The sequence below is a fragment of the Strix aluco genome, chromosome 2 (genome assembly GCF_031877795.1).
Source record: "Strix aluco isolate bStrAlu1 chromosome 2, bStrAlu1.hap1, whole genome shotgun sequence".
NCBI classification, from domain to species: Eukaryota; Metazoa; Chordata; class Aves; order Strigiformes; family Strigidae; genus Strix; species Strix aluco.
This window is the reverse complement of record NC_133932.1, coordinates 56563134-56582129: the sequence shown is the minus strand read 5'-3', so window position 1 is coordinate 56582129 and position 18996 is coordinate 56563134. Positions and strand designations below refer to the sequence as shown.

Genomic DNA, 18996 nt, shown 5'->3' with positions numbered 1-18996 from the left:
TGTCTTAAGATTCTTAATCATATTTTAAGTGAGTAAGAATTGCCTTGCCTTTTCTACTTTATTTGTTTTTCTTTTCCTGGTTATTGGGTTATTTTAAGGGTATAGGTTCAATTATTTTATATAAAGGGCTAACCACTTGGCTAGGATGATGAAAGTATTTGAAGGCCATTTGAAACTCAAGATTGTTTTAATTACTATAATTCATTTAAGATAGTCCAGCAACTTTTTGAAAAGTAAAAGTCTGCGAATGATTAAGAATACAAATGTTAGTCTTGGATTTTAGCCTAAATGAAGTTGCCCGTACTCCAGGATGAGGGTATAGGAGTGACATTCAAGAGGAATTATTTTAAAGCATATCTGATTAGTCAGTGGTCACTCTAATCATCTAGTTTAAAAGTTGAAGTGTGGCAACTCAGTGCTTTGGTGCTGCTCATTGCTACTCTTGCTACAGTCACTCTGTCCCGCTGGTGCACTGGGTGGCAGAATGTTTTGCTTGTGCGTTACCTGGGATCGCAGTGAATTTCTGTCAGTGTTTGTGCCTTGCTGAGCTCTGCTCTTCTGCAGTGACTTCTTCACTGTAAACCAGAAGCTTGTGGGTTGGTTTTTGTTTTGTGTTTTTAAATAATTTTTAATTGCCTTTCTGGTGAGATACGTGCTTTCTTTTGAGTATTTTGCTTCTAGTAGGAAGTGAGCCAATTTGGAGAGTACTCGCACTAACAGCTGAAGAGAGGAACTTCTCTGGCCTCCTTGTGTAGTCAGCAGACAAATCAGGCTAAAATCCTGTGTTCTAGGTTGTCCCTGGGCGATCTCTCCCCTACCCCTTGTGTTTGTTGGGAGAGAAGGGTCCCTCAAGTCAAGTACCAAAGCTGAAGTATTTTATTTTTTGCATATCCACAGAGGGTATTGTCTAAAAAGAAACTCATTGCTCCTTCTTTAAAACAAAAATGCTGATTTTCCCCCCCCCCCCCCCCCCATTTTTTTTCCCCGTAAGTTTCTTACATCTCAGGCGTTTCCCCCTTTTGTTACTTTTTCTAAATTTTTGGCCTGCATAATTTTTCTTCCTTCTTGTGCTAGGCTAAATCTTCAAATAACTGCCAACTGAGAATGGCATGCATCCTATTCAGCTGTTTTAAAACCATGTTCTTTGTTGCATTTCAAGTATAAGCCAAGAACAATATTAGGAGCTGTTACACTTTGGGCTTTACATCTGGCTGAATGCTTGCTTTGAAAGTCTGACCACAATGGCATTATGAGCAGGTATCAGAACCTGCTGCCGTGTGACTCTCTGTGCAACCTCTGCTGGGTATAACTCTCAGAGAAGAGACAGATTTTATGGTGAGGGTGGTTAGGTTGCTCAGTATTTCCATCATTTTATGTTGCTGTCTGATTCAGATGCCTTTGTTAAATGCAAATCTCTTGCACTGATGTTTTCCACATACATTGTCTGCCTGGGACCGTATTTTGTTTTCTGTTCTTCTTAATTTTAGTGAAATGTCTTAGCCATCTTTGAGGAGAAAAAAAAAAACCCAAGCAAACCCACAAAACAACCAGAGAAAACTGGGGGTTTGTGGGGAGAGAGAGGATTGAGGGTCTTTTTTAATACCTCTACAACTGCAGTACAGTCAGAATTTCAAACTTTGTAGTGTTGCAGCTCTTTATTAGGGCTGTATTTTCTACAGTTTCATCCAAATTCGGCAATGTTGTTGATAAGCCTTTGGACATCACAGTCTGCCTTTGCCCACTGGAGACTTTCTAGAGCTCACTGTTTAAAGCCTGCAAAGACCCCACCGTGCATGATGGTGTTCCTCAGCCTCCACAGGTGCCTTTGCCCTGAGGTGCAGCTGATACCGTTGCGGTCCGGATAATGTACAGGGTTAAAGAGGAGCCTTTCCTGGAACAAACTCCTTTCTCTGACCTGTCGACAAGGACTGAGAAGGAGCAGTTCCTCCGCCCCTGTGTTTTCAGTGACCCTTCTGCTTGCCGGCAAGAATTTTGGAGGAAGAAGGCATTTAGCAACACGGGAAATGAAAACTTGGCCAGTTGGCTGTGAGAGTGGAACGAATGCTGAGAGAGGTTGGGAGAGACGGGGAATTAGGACCGACTAAACAGTTTGTAGCTAGTTAGAGGATATGAGACCTGACAAAAGTTTTAAAATCAGATTTTTAACTCGACTACAGACCTGTGCTTTGGTGAGGATGGGGGGAGTCTTGCACATTTGAAAGCATGTGAAGAAAAATAGAGGAACTCGGAAACTGCCCTATAGGACTGAAACTATTAATAGTCTGTGAATCCTAGAAACATCTTCCTCAAAAAATGTATACTTTATTCTTAGTTTTGTGTTTTAGTTGAGTGTTTTTTCTGTTCATGCAAATGTTTAATCTGTATTTGTATCATGCTATTTTCCATTAATAAAATGGAAGATTCCTGTTAACTTTGTGGCTTTCAAAGCTAGAGTTTTATGAATGGAGGAAAAAAAAATTAACAGACAATAAATAACTAGCAATTTTGTAAGATACTTAAGTTGGTTTGGGTTGACAGCAATACTGATTTAAGCTCAAATATTTCTGACAGAGAAACTTCTCTGATTCTTTCCTTAAACAAATATCAATTCATAAGTTGGGCTCCAAAGTGACGTCCAGGAACATGAGTATGTGGGTAACTGGACAAAAATCTGGTTGAAATTAAATAATTTCCTTTTCCTGAAATGCCACATTGGACCTGGCAAACAGTATAATAAGCAGTTGTGTAGGAGGCATTTTCGGGTCTAATGTTTGTATGGAATCTATGTTCTTAATATTAAGGTAACCTTCAGATAAAACCACATGTTATCTTTTTCATGTAACTTCCAGTGAATTGAATTAGTTGTTTTACCATGGTTTTATCTGTTTTTTTTCAGGATTTTAACTAAAAATTAGTGAAGACTCAAGTAAACATCTTAAAACGAAAACAAAACCAAGCAAACACAAAACCCCAACTTTAATCAGTGTGATATTTAACTACTTTCTTGTTCTTGAACCAAAAATCATAAAGGCTTACATATTTTCTTATGCAACATGGGGAAAATTGTATTTAAGTAGAAAGTTTGAGGTTCAGACTTATTTTGTGTTGTCTCCAAAAGCAGGATCTGTCAGAAAAAAACCCAAAGAAACCAAAACCGTAGAAACCCAACCTGCAGTTTTTTCCTAAATACTGTGAGCTACACAATAAGATGACAGGATTTTCGTTCAAGCCTTTTTTGATTTTTAATTTTAATATTTTAATTTTAAAGCAAGTAATCTGCTGCAAGTGGAATTTCACTGATTTTAACTGGCAGAACATGCTGAGTGAGTGTTGTTGACACTCTTAGCTTAATATAATCCCTACCTTGAAACTTCTAGTTATTAGCAATATTTTAAATAGAGTTTGAGTATTCTTGTCATATATGTATGACATACCTGCTCCTACTACAACTTTTTATAAACTGGTGTCCTGTGTAATGACCAACATATGTTTTATCTTTAATTCTGTTAACCAGAGGTGCCTTCTCCTGGAGGTGTTCATTCTTAGCATTGGCTTAGGGGCCATTACACATACCACCTTTCTTCTATATACACGCTTTCTATGGTAGATTAACAGGTAAACCGAGGTTTTCCTATTTTAACAGGAATTTAACACAATTTTCAGTAATTGTTGTAGGTAACCTGTTAAAATCCCATAGCCATTTTGTTACAAATTCAAGACCAAATGGTTCTTCTAGCAAGTTCTGCAGGTCTCTGGTCTTGTTCTTTATCTATAAATCAAAGAAAATTATCCAGATAATACACTGGACTAGGCTTCTGCATCCTGATCTGTTGTCCTTTACTGTTGCAAACTGTTGGGGGAAAAAAAAGTTGAAAACTCAGACAGTGGATGTCCCAGTTAAGAGACTTTTATGTCAAGATGGAAACATTAGGAGTAATTCAACCTGATGTAGTGAGTAGCACTCTCGCTTCTTGCTGAGTTTGTATTTGAAATCATCTGGGATGGTCCCATGTGTTGTTCCTTAGTGCGGGATGATGATGTCTTCTAGAAAAGATACTCAAAGATGTCCATAATGGCAGGAAAGCATTTACAATAAAATTTTAGAAGTCCTGGAAGAGATGTTGCAATATGTAGTGCTGCATGGAAAATGTGACAGCAAATATCTTTGTCTTCTGAGTTATTACTATGTAGGTTAGTTTTAGGTTGATTTTACTTTTGTTGTGTGAAATAGCCCACAGACATTGCCTGTAAGTAAGTTCTGTATTAGGATATTAAAACCAGGAAAGTTGTTGGTTCTGCAGAACCTGGATAGATAATCACATTTTTTTGTCTTTAGAGTGTACCTGGCACTGAGTGTGTTGTTAATTCCAAGTGGAATACCATTTTATTTCTGGAAATAAAGTGGTATATGAATAAACAAGAGGTCTTAAAACATCTATGCACTTTCTAGTTATGTTAAAATTCCTGAATTTGTCTTAATCTTTTCAACAGGATTGATCGTAAGATGTCAAGTGCTCATACAAATTACAGACTGGATGAAGCACAAGCTATAATGAGTGAGCTTCGAACCATAAAGAAAGCTATATGCACAGGTGAAAAAGAAAGGCAGGACCTTATGCAGGTAAAAAATAAGCTACTGAACAAATAGCTGCTACAAATTAATAACCTACCTCTATTTTCTTGTTTGCGATTGCATTGGAATTACGAAGTTTATATAAGGATGTGGGGTGGCCTAAACTGATTTTTCCGTTTGATAATTGCTAATAGCAGGCAGCTCGAAAAGAGGTAAGTAGTCATTGTCTATGCTGTGAACACAAGACTTTATATGCGTTTCCTATTTTTGTCTTATGTTCTGCCCTTACATTTAGATCAATGTCTATTGAATTATAGCTTTCCATTGCTGCTGACTATATCAAAGACTGCTATGGAGTAATTATGCTGCATTTTAAAAAAAATCTTTTATGGTATTTGTTTTTCATTTTGTTTAATGTGTCTTTATATTACCTGTAATGAAGTAGGACTGAGAATTCATGTGCTAAAATGTTTACCAGTTTGTCTACCCTGTTTTTCCTTTTATAAGCATTTCACAAAACTGGATCTCTGTGTCACTATGCTGCAGTTTGGTAGTTCTCCTTTTTTTGCCCTAAACTCTCCTCTTAAGTACCTGTATCAGGACACGTTAATTTCGAGTGTTCTCACAAACCCCTCAAAGACTATGATTAAATACAATGTATACAGAAACCATCATGCAAGCTTTAAACTCTTGTATGAATCAGAGCATGAGGATTGAGGGGAGATACATACCTGAGTAATGATCTAACTTTTGAATGGATTCTGCATCCTGCTCCAAGCTCTCAGTTGCTGTGTCTGCTTTATTAATGTGATGGGAGCTTGATCAAAGAGCCACGAGCCTCTGCCACCACAGGGACTTCAGTGTAGACTTGCCCAAATAGGCTGCGCATACAGAGGGGTGACAAGGACAATTCTCTTCACCCACTCTTCAAACTGCTATATGGAAAAAGGCGTCTTTGTTACCTAAATTTTTGGGACTGTACTAAATTACTATTGCCATTCAAACTTTTTCTTTCAGTTTTCTCTGCAGTAGTGTTTCACTGGTTTGGGGTTTTTTTTTAATTGGTAAATTATATGGGTAGCTTGTAATCTACATACAATGAATTTCCATAGTTATACAATTATTCAGTCTCCAAAGCATTACCCAAAGGTCAGCTGATGGATCACAAATCCTTGTTGAAGTAGACAGAACGCTTAAGTCACTACGAAAAGTTTCTGCCTTGGCAACTTTTAACATATTTGATATTTTGTGTTGGCCAAGTTTTAAAGTGATTCTCAGTCCTCCATATGCCTAGCTAGCAAGAAATGACTAGAAAGGCAGTTCTTCATGAATGCTGTGACGCACATTTTAGGAAACTATCTGGTAATTTAAAGACTCCTGTGTGAGATCTTGGTGCAGCCTAACTACTGGCCTTTTTTCTGACTTCCCCACTAGACTCTCTCCCCTCCTTTTCCTTACATTTTCAGTCCTCAATGGCACTAAATCCAGCTGTAAACATTGAGATGTCTTGAAAATCATATCTGTTAAACCAACTTCAAGTGCACTTGCAGTTACTTTAAATACAGTGTTGAGGGAGTTAGAAGTCTAGGATCAAGCTTAGCATCAAGGATTGGGCAATGCTGAGAGCACCAGAATGTAAAGGTTGCACGAGACAGAAGCGAAAATAAAAAGCGTTGCCATCCTTCTTCATATGTATACATTACATACAGGAAATCTCAGTCTAGGAAGTATCATTTTTGTAATTAATGACAATCTGTTGTGATAGCATCCAATAATAGACATATAATCCGGGAGAATCTAGAAAATAGTTGTTCCACACAAGCCTAGTGTGCAAATGAGTTCTGCACGTTTTGTTGCAATTGTAATAAGGGATTAAATGCTACAGTTTACAAGATCTACGGGTGTAAAAATTGTGTATTTCTGCCAACTTACTGTGCTCCGCAAAAATATCCAGCTTTCTGCTTGATATTTTTAAAAATTTTGACCAAAAAAAAAATATTTTTGTTGTCACCAAACTTTTCTGTGCTTTGCCTTTTTATAATTAGTTGAAGATTATTGTTATGGATTTATTTAGCTTTGTCAAGGAAATGCAAGTCTAGTTTAAGTATCTTCCGAATGAGTTCAGAATTTGATTTTTAATTTCCTATCAATTTTGATACTGTTTTGTCCTTGAAAATGCTACATTTTAAAGCTATTGTTGGTAAGACAAGCTTTCTTACGAAAAACTTTGTTTTTAAAGCTTTTTATAGAGGAGTCCGAAGTATTGTGTAAACAGATGGGGATTTATTTCAGAGAAAGGAAATAGACAATTTCTTACTATTTCTTAATTTAAATCTGGCCAGTGTAAGCAACAGAACTAAACATAGTAGAAGTGACTCAGTCTTGTGTAGGTGCTTGGAAAATTGTAGCTGTCATAGAAATATGGTAATTGAATTGAGTTGTGTGGGAGAGAAGGCTGATGAGGGAAGGAGAGGGTGGTCAGATTTAAACTGGGTGCTGTGGTTACAAATAAAGCCAAATATGCAGTGTCACTGCTCCAAAAAAGTGGACGAACTTTTTATATAAGATTGAGTAATCAAGGTGCGTGGTTAGGTTCCTGAAAGCAGAGTGTGTGTCTCTCTCCCCTGACACCCCCCATCCCGTTCATACTTTTGTTTCTGTTCCAGTATGTGCATATGAGATGAGATGCTGAGGGATATGGTGTAGGGGAGAACTTTGTAGAGTAGGGCTGATGGTTGGACTCGATGATCCCAAGGGACTTTTCCAACCTGAATGATTCTATGATTCTATGCTTTTAAAATGTTATCCTTTATCCTTAGGAAGTATTGGAGTTTGGGTTTTGTGGGTTTTTTCTTTCCTTTCTTCCCCCTTCCCCTTCTTTCCTTTCTTCCCCCTTCCCCTTCTTTCCTTTCTTCCCCCTTCCCCTTCTTTCCTTTCTTCCCCCTTCCCCTTCTTTCCTTTCTTCCCCCTTCCCCTTCTTTCCTTTCTTCCCCCTTCCCCTTCTTTCCTTTTTTTCCTTTACAATAAGTAGGTTAGATAGGAAATGCACTGAAATTGTATGTGGCAGAGAGCTCCCAAACCAGATAGCAGCAGACAGTGCTGAAATGACATTGCTCATTTCTCTCTTTCTGGATAGGTCTGGACTGGTGTGCCTACAACTTCACATCCATACAGTAGGTTGGTTTGGCAGTTTCTGTGGGATTGCCATAAACAGTCCATAAACCCCAGATGAAAGATGGATTCCTCCATATAGCTGGGGAGGATATTACTCCTAGAAGTTTATGAAAATTGTGACTATCTCTGCTTTGCTGGAAAGAGGACGTGTTAGGTGTTTGATGTTTGTGTAGCTATGATTTGAAATTACTATCCCATTTCCTAACCATTTCCTAACCCATTGGGGATCCATCTTGAGCCTCCATACAGTGGGAGTCAGACAGGACTGGATGATTTCCAGTGATTTTTGAAGAAGAGAGTTAGACAGGAGTCTGCAATTTTCAATTTGCATAAAGTGGAAGACACTCTGGTTTTCTTTTTGCCACACCGTGGAGCAGTTCACTTTGGAGGATAAAGGGACACTAACTAGGGACTTCTCAGCAGTGTAACTCGAAATTGATTTTTGCTGTCTCAGGACTGAGAAGAAACTATTTTGTTTATCCTTCATAATAACATGGCACAGTTCAATTCAGAGGTGGCAGAAGAATTGGCTTTTTGGGGGGACCCAAGAAAAATTGAGCTTCTGGAGGCAAGTAGCAGTAGCCTTGTCCTGCTGATGGCATGTCTGGCATTGCTCTGCGATCTGGAGGAGCACAGAACCCCCACTCTTGTGAAAAGGGAGCTCACTCATTCGTTCATCCTGCACCAGGCTGGGTATTTTCCCTCTTTTTCATCTCTAGTGGGTGTAGGTCTGAGGGAGGGACTGGTATAGAATGAGAACAAAGGGATGGACCATGTATGATGGAACTGGAGGCGACCAGAAAAAGCTGCTTTTTCTGGCTAGTTTCAGGCCTGCTGCAATGGATGCTTTCTAGGCTCCCAAACTGGACGCCTTTGTCTTCAAGGTGGTCTTGCTGTTCTTGTAAGCAGCAACCAGTTGCTGTTGCACAGGTTTGCCGTCTTGACTCCATTAGTTGAATTTGTTGTAAGAAAAGGCAGCATTGGTATATTATCCCTTTTAAACTGCACTTTGAAGACTGGTAAATCTCCTGGTAATTGGAAATGGACAGTAACTGGGGCTTGTTGCAAATCACCAGTTGTCAGAGTCACTGAGATTCCTGAGGGCCAGCCTTTTCCTAATGCAGTGCTTCAGATTTGTCTGTGATTCCGTAGTTTAGACACTGGAGTAGCAGTTTTTAGAGTTTTTATGTATATTTTTAGAACCAAATAGTTGGATTATGTTATGATTTATAAATTGATATTGCTCTTCAAATTTATGGTAATTTTTTTCACATAATTTGATTGTTCTTTATCTTCTGGTGAGGGGACAGAATTTAATTATTTTAATGTCTTTTTTTTAATGTTCTTTTGATACATAATACTTAGGGTCTCTGTTATAAATGACAGCCTTCACAGTGTTTTTGTTATTGATACTAATGTTATCTGTAATTTTTGAAAAAGAGAGAATGTACAATCAGAAAATAAGTGATATTAACAATTTTCTCTTTTTTTTAAAAGGAAATTTAAGAGCCTGCCAACCAAGCTTGTACTATCAAATGAGTTATTGTTATTATTTTGTGTGATTCTCCCTTACTCCCCTTTCCCCTTAAAGATTGCTTGAGGTTTCTGCTTTACCTTCACAGTTTGTCTCATTGTCTAGACATCTCAGAGATGTCCCATGCCTAACCCAAAGTATAAAATATCTCTTAACTATGTGAACCTTGGGTAAGAGAGCACAAGGGTGAAATCAGCTGTCATAAAACTACAATCAATAAAAGGTATTCATCAAGTTGGATGTGATAGTAGTAGCAGCTAAGGAATGTAACCTGTACAGAAGATGGCAAAAGGGCAGGTGAATCACATTTGTCTTCCCTGTCAGTTACCCTGAAAGATGACAGCTGCTAGATTTAAAGATCTGTAAGCCATACAAAAGCTAAAACATTCATAGATTTAAAACAAATAATTTAAAATCTGTTTACTGTTAGATGCATCTTTTAAAAGAGAGATTTATTTCAAAGCAAAGCTTCTGCATGTTAGTAACACTAATGAATTTTACTTTCTCTAAATAGCTCTTTATAGGCAACCTACCTGTCATATTTCTAAAATATAATTTTTCTTTGATTTCTTTTAGTAAAAGAATTACAAAAATCAGTTTCTCTAATTTTATTTTTTTAAAAATCTCTTCTCCTGTAGAGCCTGGCCAAGTTAACAGATGGATTCAGGAATAGCTGCTGTATTACAGATTCCCTGCAGGATCTCCAGCACAATTCTGGTTCTCTCAGCGACTCCTGTTTACCTCAACAACACTGTGATGCTTGTTCTCAGACTGACATCACTGGAGAGGTATGTGTTCCTATTTGAGACATTTGCTGTAGAGAATAAGCTGCTTTTGTATTATAGTGATACATCGTTATTTCCTGTTTTGATTTAAGAGGTGTTGGCTGTAGCAGAACAAAAAACCCAAAGCAATATTGGTGGCAAGGGAGTTGCGTTTGCTTATTGTTTCCAGAGTGTGTGAGCAGTGCTCATGTGTGCTGGGCATTGTGGTTCTGCTACTTGAGCGTGGCACAGGGGTGTAGCAATGTGCTCGCAGGTCAGTGACAGGTAAAATCAGCTCCCAGACTCAGCCAGCCTGGCAGAGCACTTCTCACGTCACCACTTTGGTGACCGCAGGTTCATCTCTGAATAACAGCTCTTGTGGAGGTGTCCACGGACCTCTTCTCTTCATGTCACCAGCTCTGATTTACTGATACTTGTAATGATGCAGGAAGGAGGAAAACACTTTAGCCAGCTTGAAGTTGCAGTAGAGATCTGATTGTGCCATGGTGTGAGATGTTAATATTCTGATAGTAGTAATTATTAAAAAAAATCTTGGTTTTATCATGCTTGTCATCATTGTTCATGTACATCAAAGATGTAGGGTAGATTTCTGTTTCTTTTCTCTGTCTGAGACAACAGAAATATTTGTTAGAGTCTCAAAGTGTTTTTCTGTAAAACTAACAAAACTGATCTAGTCTGTCATACCTTCATGCTCAAATATGGTATTTGAGAAGAACATATTAACACTCCTTCGGAATAGTTCAGTGTGAATGAAATTGTGTATTCCAAATAATAAAAATTTGGCCCGCGCTAGTGCTATGGCAGCCTAGCTGTTCTTGAGCAGTAAAACATTAGCTTCTGTGGATGAGAGTGATGACAAAGCAAGATGACAACCTGTTTGTAGTTTGTTAGTACTATAGTTTGGATGTTACTCCACATTTGGTTAGAAGTTTTTATTGAACAATGTAACTCTAATCGTAGGCTTTTATCATCCCATTTCTCCTCTATTGTATTCTTTCACTGCTGATAGTTGCCAAGTTGGATGTCTCAAGAGGGCCTCTACAGGAGAGGAAATCTGTGTTTTTAAGAAGATATACTTCTAAAGCATCTAAGAAAACTTAGCTAACACTAGGCAGTCTTTCAGTTCGTTAGGTAGATGGTGCCTTTGGCAGGTCATTTTTTTGGACTGATGGTGGATATGATTATTGAATTCCAAAACAGATTACAAAAAGGAACATAGCATTTTCCCGTTCACACAATACACATTGAGTGCCATCCAAAACAAGCCAAGTACAGTCTGAAAATTGTGTTTATCAGGTGTAGTTTTTTTGTTAGGAAAATAAAATTATACAATTTTGTTAATTGTTTTCCTGAATTACTAGTAGTGGAATGTGAGTAAAAAAGAGATGGATTTTTTACATGTGTGATGATGAAGAGAGCAAAAGCAGCAGTTAGATGAGAAATCCAGACGTACAGCAATACACTTAAATAGGTTGACTTGGGTTTTAAATATTAGACTGTACGCAGATTTCTGAAGAAGGGAACTGCTGATGCTCCAAGATGGAGAGAAGTTGCTGTAGAAACTGGGCTGTATACAGTAGGAGTTGTAGCATAAATGCGCATTCTACAACTGGTTCAAGGATCATGTGATGTTTTTGTAATAGTGTTTAAAATGCACTAATGATTTAAGTGCTGGGGAACACATCACAGTACAGGGAATGTGATCTGAACTACTTCTACTTAAGCTATCCATAAAATAGCTGTATCAAGTAGTAAAATATTTCAATTAAAAATACTCTTTCTGTGTTAGGCTTGGATAAAGATGAAAAGCTTTGACCATCAATGATTCTGTTTGCTAACCCTTGATTTCCAGGATCATAATTTATTGAAAGGGCTCATTTATCTTCTATACTTTTAGCAATAAACCAGTTTTGTATTTCTAAAGCATAAAATTGATTTTTGTTATGTTCTTAAAGCATTGAAGCTTTTTAGTGAGTCCAGTAAGTGAGACTAATTAACCACTTTATTGTGAGATTCATTTTAAAATCTCATTTCTTCCTCTGTTTTTTCCCCCCTCTCCTTGTTCTTCAACTCTGCAAAAGTTTGGGTTTGATGACAAAACAAGACTTGTAGACAAAGTAAGACTGAACTGGCAATATGAAGAGGCCAAGAAAAGGTAATTAAAAATAAATTCGTTGGGTTTTATTTTTACTCTCCTGATTAAAGTTTTCAAAGTAGAACTGGAACCAGCCTCCTAGCTGAAATGTCTTTAGGAAGACTAATTTGCGTACTATTGAGTAGTTCACAGATAATAAAAGCTTAGGTAAACCTAAGACTTTATCATAAGATTATTATATTTGTTTGCAGAGATAAAGTCAAATGTCAGCCCTGTCTACACTTGTATAAACACAAAATTGCAGTAGTTTAATTGAACTGTTTTACATTTTTTTTCCCCCCTTCTTCTCAAACCTCAATATAAACAGTCTTTAGATTTACACTTATCAGCCTGGTCTGTCAGAACACAGGTATGCAAAGCTCTGAATGTACTAAGTTCAGTGTGCTGAAGTCATGAACAGAGTGTGAAGAAAGAATGCAGAACTGCCTGTGAGATAAATGAAGATGTTCAGAGCTGAACAAAAGGGTACATAAAAATCAATGTTGAGATGGGGGGGGGGGGGGGGGAGGAATCTGGTATAAATTTAGAAAAAGTAATTCTTGAAATAGATTAATTCTTCACTGAGTCCTTCAATCTAATTACTTATCATAAGTATTTCTTTTGTGAAGGTCAGTCCTGCAGTGTTTCTTCATGGCTTTGTAAAAGTAATTATTTAATACTATTTTAAAAATACTATCTATGAGTATAGTTTAATGGGTCCTCATTTAATCTCATTGTTTTTGAACTATTTACACATATTCAGGACAGCAGTGTAGGTATAGATAGATGATGACTTGAACACAGTAATTTTATGCACTTATGATTATTTTAATTTGTGCTGATAGAACATTCTTTTATTAAAATTGACACTTAAAAGATTCTGTATAGTTAACTTAGAAAATGTTAGGGTTTTAATTTTTTTAAGTTAGAATTTTTCTTTTTTTCTTTTCAACTTTGTCTATTTTGCCATTTTTTTTACACCTCTTGGAACAAGAGTTTAAAAAAAGTTCAATACTTTTGCCTCTTTTTTTTCACATTATGGTGGCTTTTTGGGGGGGGAAACCATAATGCTGGCATATGTCTTGGCAGGGATTGGAAGCTTTATAGGCGATTCCCCATTTTGTTGTTCTTGGAAGATTTACCCACATTTGGATGCAATACAGGCTTTAAAAAAAATTTTAATTGGTGCAAGCATGTTAGAGATACTTAGCTAAATCTTCAGGATTTGAAACTGGAATGAAAGTCTGCATTGTAAAATAATGCATGTGAATACCTAATAAAGGTTAGCAAAACAAAAACCTGTCAGTGTCCTGTTTGGTCACAGGCTTAACCCTTAGCACTTAATAGTCCAGTGATAATTTAGGGGTTCATGACAGTTGCTGAAAGAAGGAGGATAGAATATAGTTTTATACTGTTTAGTTTAGCAGAGCCACTGGTGCTGTGAAGATTGTATTAAATGCTTTTAGTTCAGTTTTCTGACATACCTTTTCTATGTGTTTTTCAAAACAATTCTATTCTTGTATGTTACTGCAGGGAAGGATAGAGTGGTGGGATTTTTTTGTTGGTGGTTTTTTTTTTTAGTAGCAAAAGCATTTCTCAACTGGAAGTGCCAAACATTTGTTTATGCATGGAATGCAGTATTTCTGAACATCAGAAGTAAGCTGAAGTTTGATGTTAATTAAGTGTAGAAAATCTGGGTAACTAATCTTCCGACTAGAGAATAGTAATTGCAGTAAAGGGTAGTTTTGCTGTCCCAGGATAGCAGCTCTGACAATGGTCCGTTATTTAGCAAAAGCATGTTACTTGCTTTAAAATAGTAGCCTTATTCTGCCCAGTATGTTGTACGGAAGTAATCAGCTTTCAGCTTTTGAGTGGAACTGCACAAAGCTCATTGCCCCTACCAGTTATCTCTGTGGTTGCATTCTTCATTTATCATGCATTCCTTCCCCTTAGCTTGCTGGCATTTCTGTAGGGCTTTTGTCTCTACTAAATATCTTTGTGTTCGTTCTCCCTTGGCTGCTGAAATATCTACTGTTACTGCACAGTGTGGGTGACGGAATGTGCTGCGATGGATTAAAATCTACAAAGTAGAAAATTAAAATGCTACAGTATGTCACAACTGTAAAGCCGTATATTATGACTACTTGCTTGTCAAACAGAGTGTGGAAGCATTTACTATATAAGTAGAACAGACAAACTGTCTTATTTCCAAGTTTTAATGGGAGACTTTTAAAATACACTGTAGGAGAAAAGTCTTCCCTTAAAGGAAAGCAGGAAAAAAGCCCCACAAACTGAAAAGCAACATGTTGCATTTTAGTCACTCTTATGAATCTAGTCAGAAGATCATACAGCTCTAGATATGGGCAGAATATTTGCCATGTTTAGTAAAGAAGTTTTTAAAAATAAAAATATGTTCTCTGTATATGGTGTCTGAGCACGAAAATGCAGTGTTGGGATTTCTGAATGAACTATCTTGACGAATTCCGGAGATGACACCCAGTGATAGTAGAAAAGTTGACTTATACTCCCAAAATAGCTCTCTTCCCTCATAAAAGATAATTTGATTTTAATTCCTCCTTCAAAAATCTCTCTAACTACTGAGTGGTTTGGCCTTTGCATAAATTAAGACATTCGCATAGCTTTTTTTTTTCCCCTTCAGTTTCCCACTGGAAGGAAGTTGGATAATTTGCAATTTAATTTTTCCCATGAGTATTTCAGATGTTATGAGTTGTGGGTTCTGACATCGTCAGTATGCTGGGGAAGAGGTCTTCACTCCTGTGTCTGATCCAGGCTCTGGGAGGAGGCGTGTAAATTCTACTTTTTAACTCGCCAATCATACTGAAGGGAGGTGCAATCACTTATCTTCTGCTTTTTACTCTTCCCCCCCCCCCATTATTTTAAAATAAACTGTACCTTATTTCCATGAAATTTCTTCTCTCAGATCTGTCAGTGTGGCCCTCCAGAGAAGCAGGAGGGAGGGAGGATGGTCTTTTTGAATAGACAGGCCCAAGCTGCCTGGATAAATACCGTTTTTAGTTTCAGTTGCTATTTCAGTGAGACCACCTCTCATGAAAGCATTTGCACACTGGAAAGTGTACCCCTCAAGCACTTTTCTGAATAGACTGTTTCATAGAAAGAGAAATCAAAAGCAAATTGTTTTTCTTTGATAACTCTTTAAGTTGTGCAGTTCAGTATAATGACTACATGAAGTGTATTAGCAAATTATAATGAATTGTCATTTCTGCAGTGCCTCATATCCTATGAAGTGTATTAATCAACAGATGAAAAATGATCCCTCCAATAAGAAGCACCAAAATTCTTACCTGTGGTTTGTTTGATTTTTGGTTTGTTTTTTTTTTTTTTTAATAATCCAGTTTTATGGTAGCTGATTTTTAATGAGCTAATATATCCAAGCATCTTCAACCAGCTTATCTAATTTGGGTGCAAAAGCAGTAATTTGTTTATTCTATAAATTTGAATTCAAAGATGTTACTTTTTCAATTGTTTAAATCATACAGTGGTTGTCAACAGGTTTATTTTAGCATTGAAAAAGCCGCCCCCTCAGCTATGCTTACATTCACTTTAAGAATGTTACTTCTTTCTTTTCAGTATAGTTGCTGAATAGTTACCTTGTTGTTAACTTGTTGTCTCATTATCAAAATTAATTTTCAGTTGGGCTTTTAAAAGCATTAGCAGAAGTGTTAGTGCAATTTGTGCTTGTACTGACAAAATACATGTTGGTTGCATATTGATAGCAACATTCCAGTACTGATACAGTAATGTAGTCAAGTATTTTCCTGTTAAAATTTATCTTGTGTAGGCAGGTTTCAAGGTGTAATTGCCTAATTTCTAGTGAAATTCAGTGGATTTGTATGCTTTATTCTGCTAAACTAATCTGAAAATCTGATTTAGAGATGAAGTAATTTGATACCACATCAATATCTGGCTTGGGCGTGTCAGCTAAACCTGAATCTCCTAGTGTCAGTTTTTAAACATAAAACTTTCTCTGGGTTATAAAGGGAGATGAGCCATGCACTTGAACTGTCTTTAAAGTTTTCATTATACCAGTTTACCTGTGAATTGGGGAAAATACCAATTCCTCTCCTCCACTGGTTTTAGCAAGCTTTGCAGTTTTCCTAAAGGTGAATACCTAATTTTATATGCAAAATGCTAGTGGACTCTAGGTTTCGTGAATGTCTTAAGCCAATTTAAGACCTCCTTGTTATTGAATTGGGCTGCCAGGAAGGCTGGATATTCTACAGAGCGTACTCGTGTTGTCCGCCAAAGCCACAGTGGCACATACTTGCAGGAACAGCCAAAGCAGACACAGTGGAGAAATTTTGTGAGCATTTGGCTGAGTTCCCCAGCTTCTTGTTCTTTCCATTTCTTTCTTCCCCTTTCTCTAGCCTTCCCCTTTTTGGACATAAATCATAATCTACTCCCAACAGGGTCTGTAAATACCAGAAATCACCAAGTTCTAACACCCTTCATTATGTGTCTTCAGTCCCACAACCACCTCCTTTGGGTATTGCACATGGGAGAAGTTCCCTGTTACCTGAAGTGGCAGAGAACTGGGTCCAATTGTAAGCCTAAGGAAAGGAATAAGATGAGCTGATTTATGTTGATTGCCTCTGCATATTTGTGTGATCTTAAGCCACCATTCTCCTCCAAATCATAACTGGAATTTTTTCTTTATCCCCACTGGTCTTCCCATTTCTCAGGTAACAGAGACCTTAGCTGTAGAGTAGTCTAATATCTTACCCAGAAGTCTAGGCATTTAAATGTAGGGTAGTATTGGGTTTTTTCCTTGGAAAATTCAAAGTTCGAAGAACTTGTTTAAACTGGAAAGACGAGAGTTTGTAGGTTAGGAAGTGCCAGCTGTGGGATAATTTGTCCCTTTTATGAGCATGTGTTAGGACCTTTGTATTCCTTCAGAGTATTTCCCTCCCCAAGACACCTGTCTTGTTCATAATCTGAGTAATGCTCTAAATGTGGGCTTAACTGTAGTTGTAAATCAGACCCTTTCACAAAAAGTGATCAATCTCACTTCTTATACTGTATTTTAATAAATAACCTCTTCTAAACAGAAATGTTCTTGAGCTCAACAGTATAATTTCATTAGTGCTGGGATCAGATAGCAGTCTTGAAAATGAGGTTCTAGTCACTAACAGGATTTTAGGTTCCCTAGATATTTCCAATGATGGAAAGGTTGACCTACTTTGTCTAGGGAGGGTCTGTGTAGATATATAATGATTCAGACATGCTGTAAATTCTGAAAATACATGTTTTTTTGCCCCCATGATGTAGTTTGTGTAGTAAACTACTGGCTGTACTGATCTTCACCCTCATGCTATTGTCTACATTATCTTGGGCTAGGCATCATTCTAGTTACATTGGTGTGGCCTTTCAGGGCAAGTTTGCTATTTCGAATCAGTGTTTACTTAAGATCACCAGGTTAAACCTTTGTCATCCCATCTGTGCCCCTCCTGCTTTTCTGCTTAACAGGAGCTGTTATATTCATCTCCATTTGAAATTTTTAAATACTGAAATAAGCAGCGAGTTGGTCTGCCTACCTAGGAAACCAGTCATTTGATACCACCTACTCGAGCGTGGAATGCAAGCTCCTCAGCACTTGTTATGCAAGGATGGGAATGGGCAAAATGCCTGGAATGTTGATGGCTCAAAATTAACTGTTTTTTCCCCAGGAATATGTTAAATTGCCATATCAGTAGAAACCTCAGTATCTGGCATTAGGCCAGATAAAATTACTGTTTTACAGTAACTTATACTGAAGAAGTAGTATCTTAAAATACCCAGTAGGAAGGAAAAATGTGTTTAAAAACCAGAGGCTTCATAAAGGATCCTAAATTTTTTTTTCCTTTAAATTGCCATTTATGTCAAGTAACTGATTTATTTAAGTGGGTGTTTAAGGTAGGTGAATATATGCACTGAATCTGAAAATGCCAAACAGCCACTTTTTTGTAACATACTAGCAGTGAGAATGGCTAGTGTAGTATAGGTATAAAATCTGGCATGGACAAGTACAGTGAAATTGCTTATTTATGCATTTATTGTCACTGGGAAGAAAAGCTTGTGTTGGGAGAAAACAAATTCCAATTAAGGAACATGCTTAAGAGGATTTTTTATTATGTTTTTATCAGAATTAACACGACTTCTCAGATATTTTCTTAGGTTTGAGTGAGTGAGACTGTAAAAGCCTTAGGGATGTTTTCTAGCCAAGGAGATCAATTTTAAAAAGTTTATCACTGGTAGCTTTTTGGAACAACTTGCCATACAGAGGGAGTCCTCAGTGGAAAGCGAGCAACAAAATTCCCCAGAAACTTCAGTTCATTTGCAGAAAATACACGTTGCAGAAAACTGGCTTATTGGTGCTGAAGTTCCTCTCCCAACAGATTCTTGCATTATGTAGTGTTTTTCAAATTCTTTTTCTTTGCTTAAAGGGAAAACATAGGGACAAGAGGTGCCAACTGAAATGCTAAGAGTTTAAAGGGAGTCAAAGTAAATATAGGTATTTTTGGATTTTGGAACTCTTCAGTGATACAAACCTTGTCCACAGCAGTCCCTTTCTCTTTAATAACAGTATAATTAAGTTACTACATGACAACGTCCTACTTTCAGAGCATCATCATAACAAAAATTGAGGGGAAAAACTAAACTTTAAACTGGAATGTCATGCACAAAGGGAGTTATGTGCTCTCAGCAAGCTCAAGAGTCCAAATTAAAACCACTTGTATCGAGGATGTGTTATACTCTACAGCTGAGCAGATTCAGTGGT

At 37.3% G+C, this 18996-nt stretch overlaps 1 protein-coding gene across 5 annotated transcripts in view; it reads left to right on the top strand.

Moving 5' to 3' along the window:
- The window catches only part of WWC3 (WWC family member 3), a 102507-nt gene that overhangs the window by 51035 nt on the left and 32476 nt on the right, over nucleotides 1–18996 (top strand). For all 5 annotated transcript variants that reach the window (XM_074814850.1, XM_074814849.1, XM_074814848.1 and 2 more), the window contains exons 6-8: nucleotides 4492–4621; nucleotides 9920–10069; nucleotides 12148–12221. In XM_074814850.1, coding sequence (XP_074670951.1) covers nucleotides 4492–4621; nucleotides 9920–10069; nucleotides 12148–12221 — 354 coding nt within the window. The remainder of the gene's footprint in view (nucleotides 1–4491; nucleotides 4622–9919; nucleotides 10070–12147; nucleotides 12222–18996) is intronic.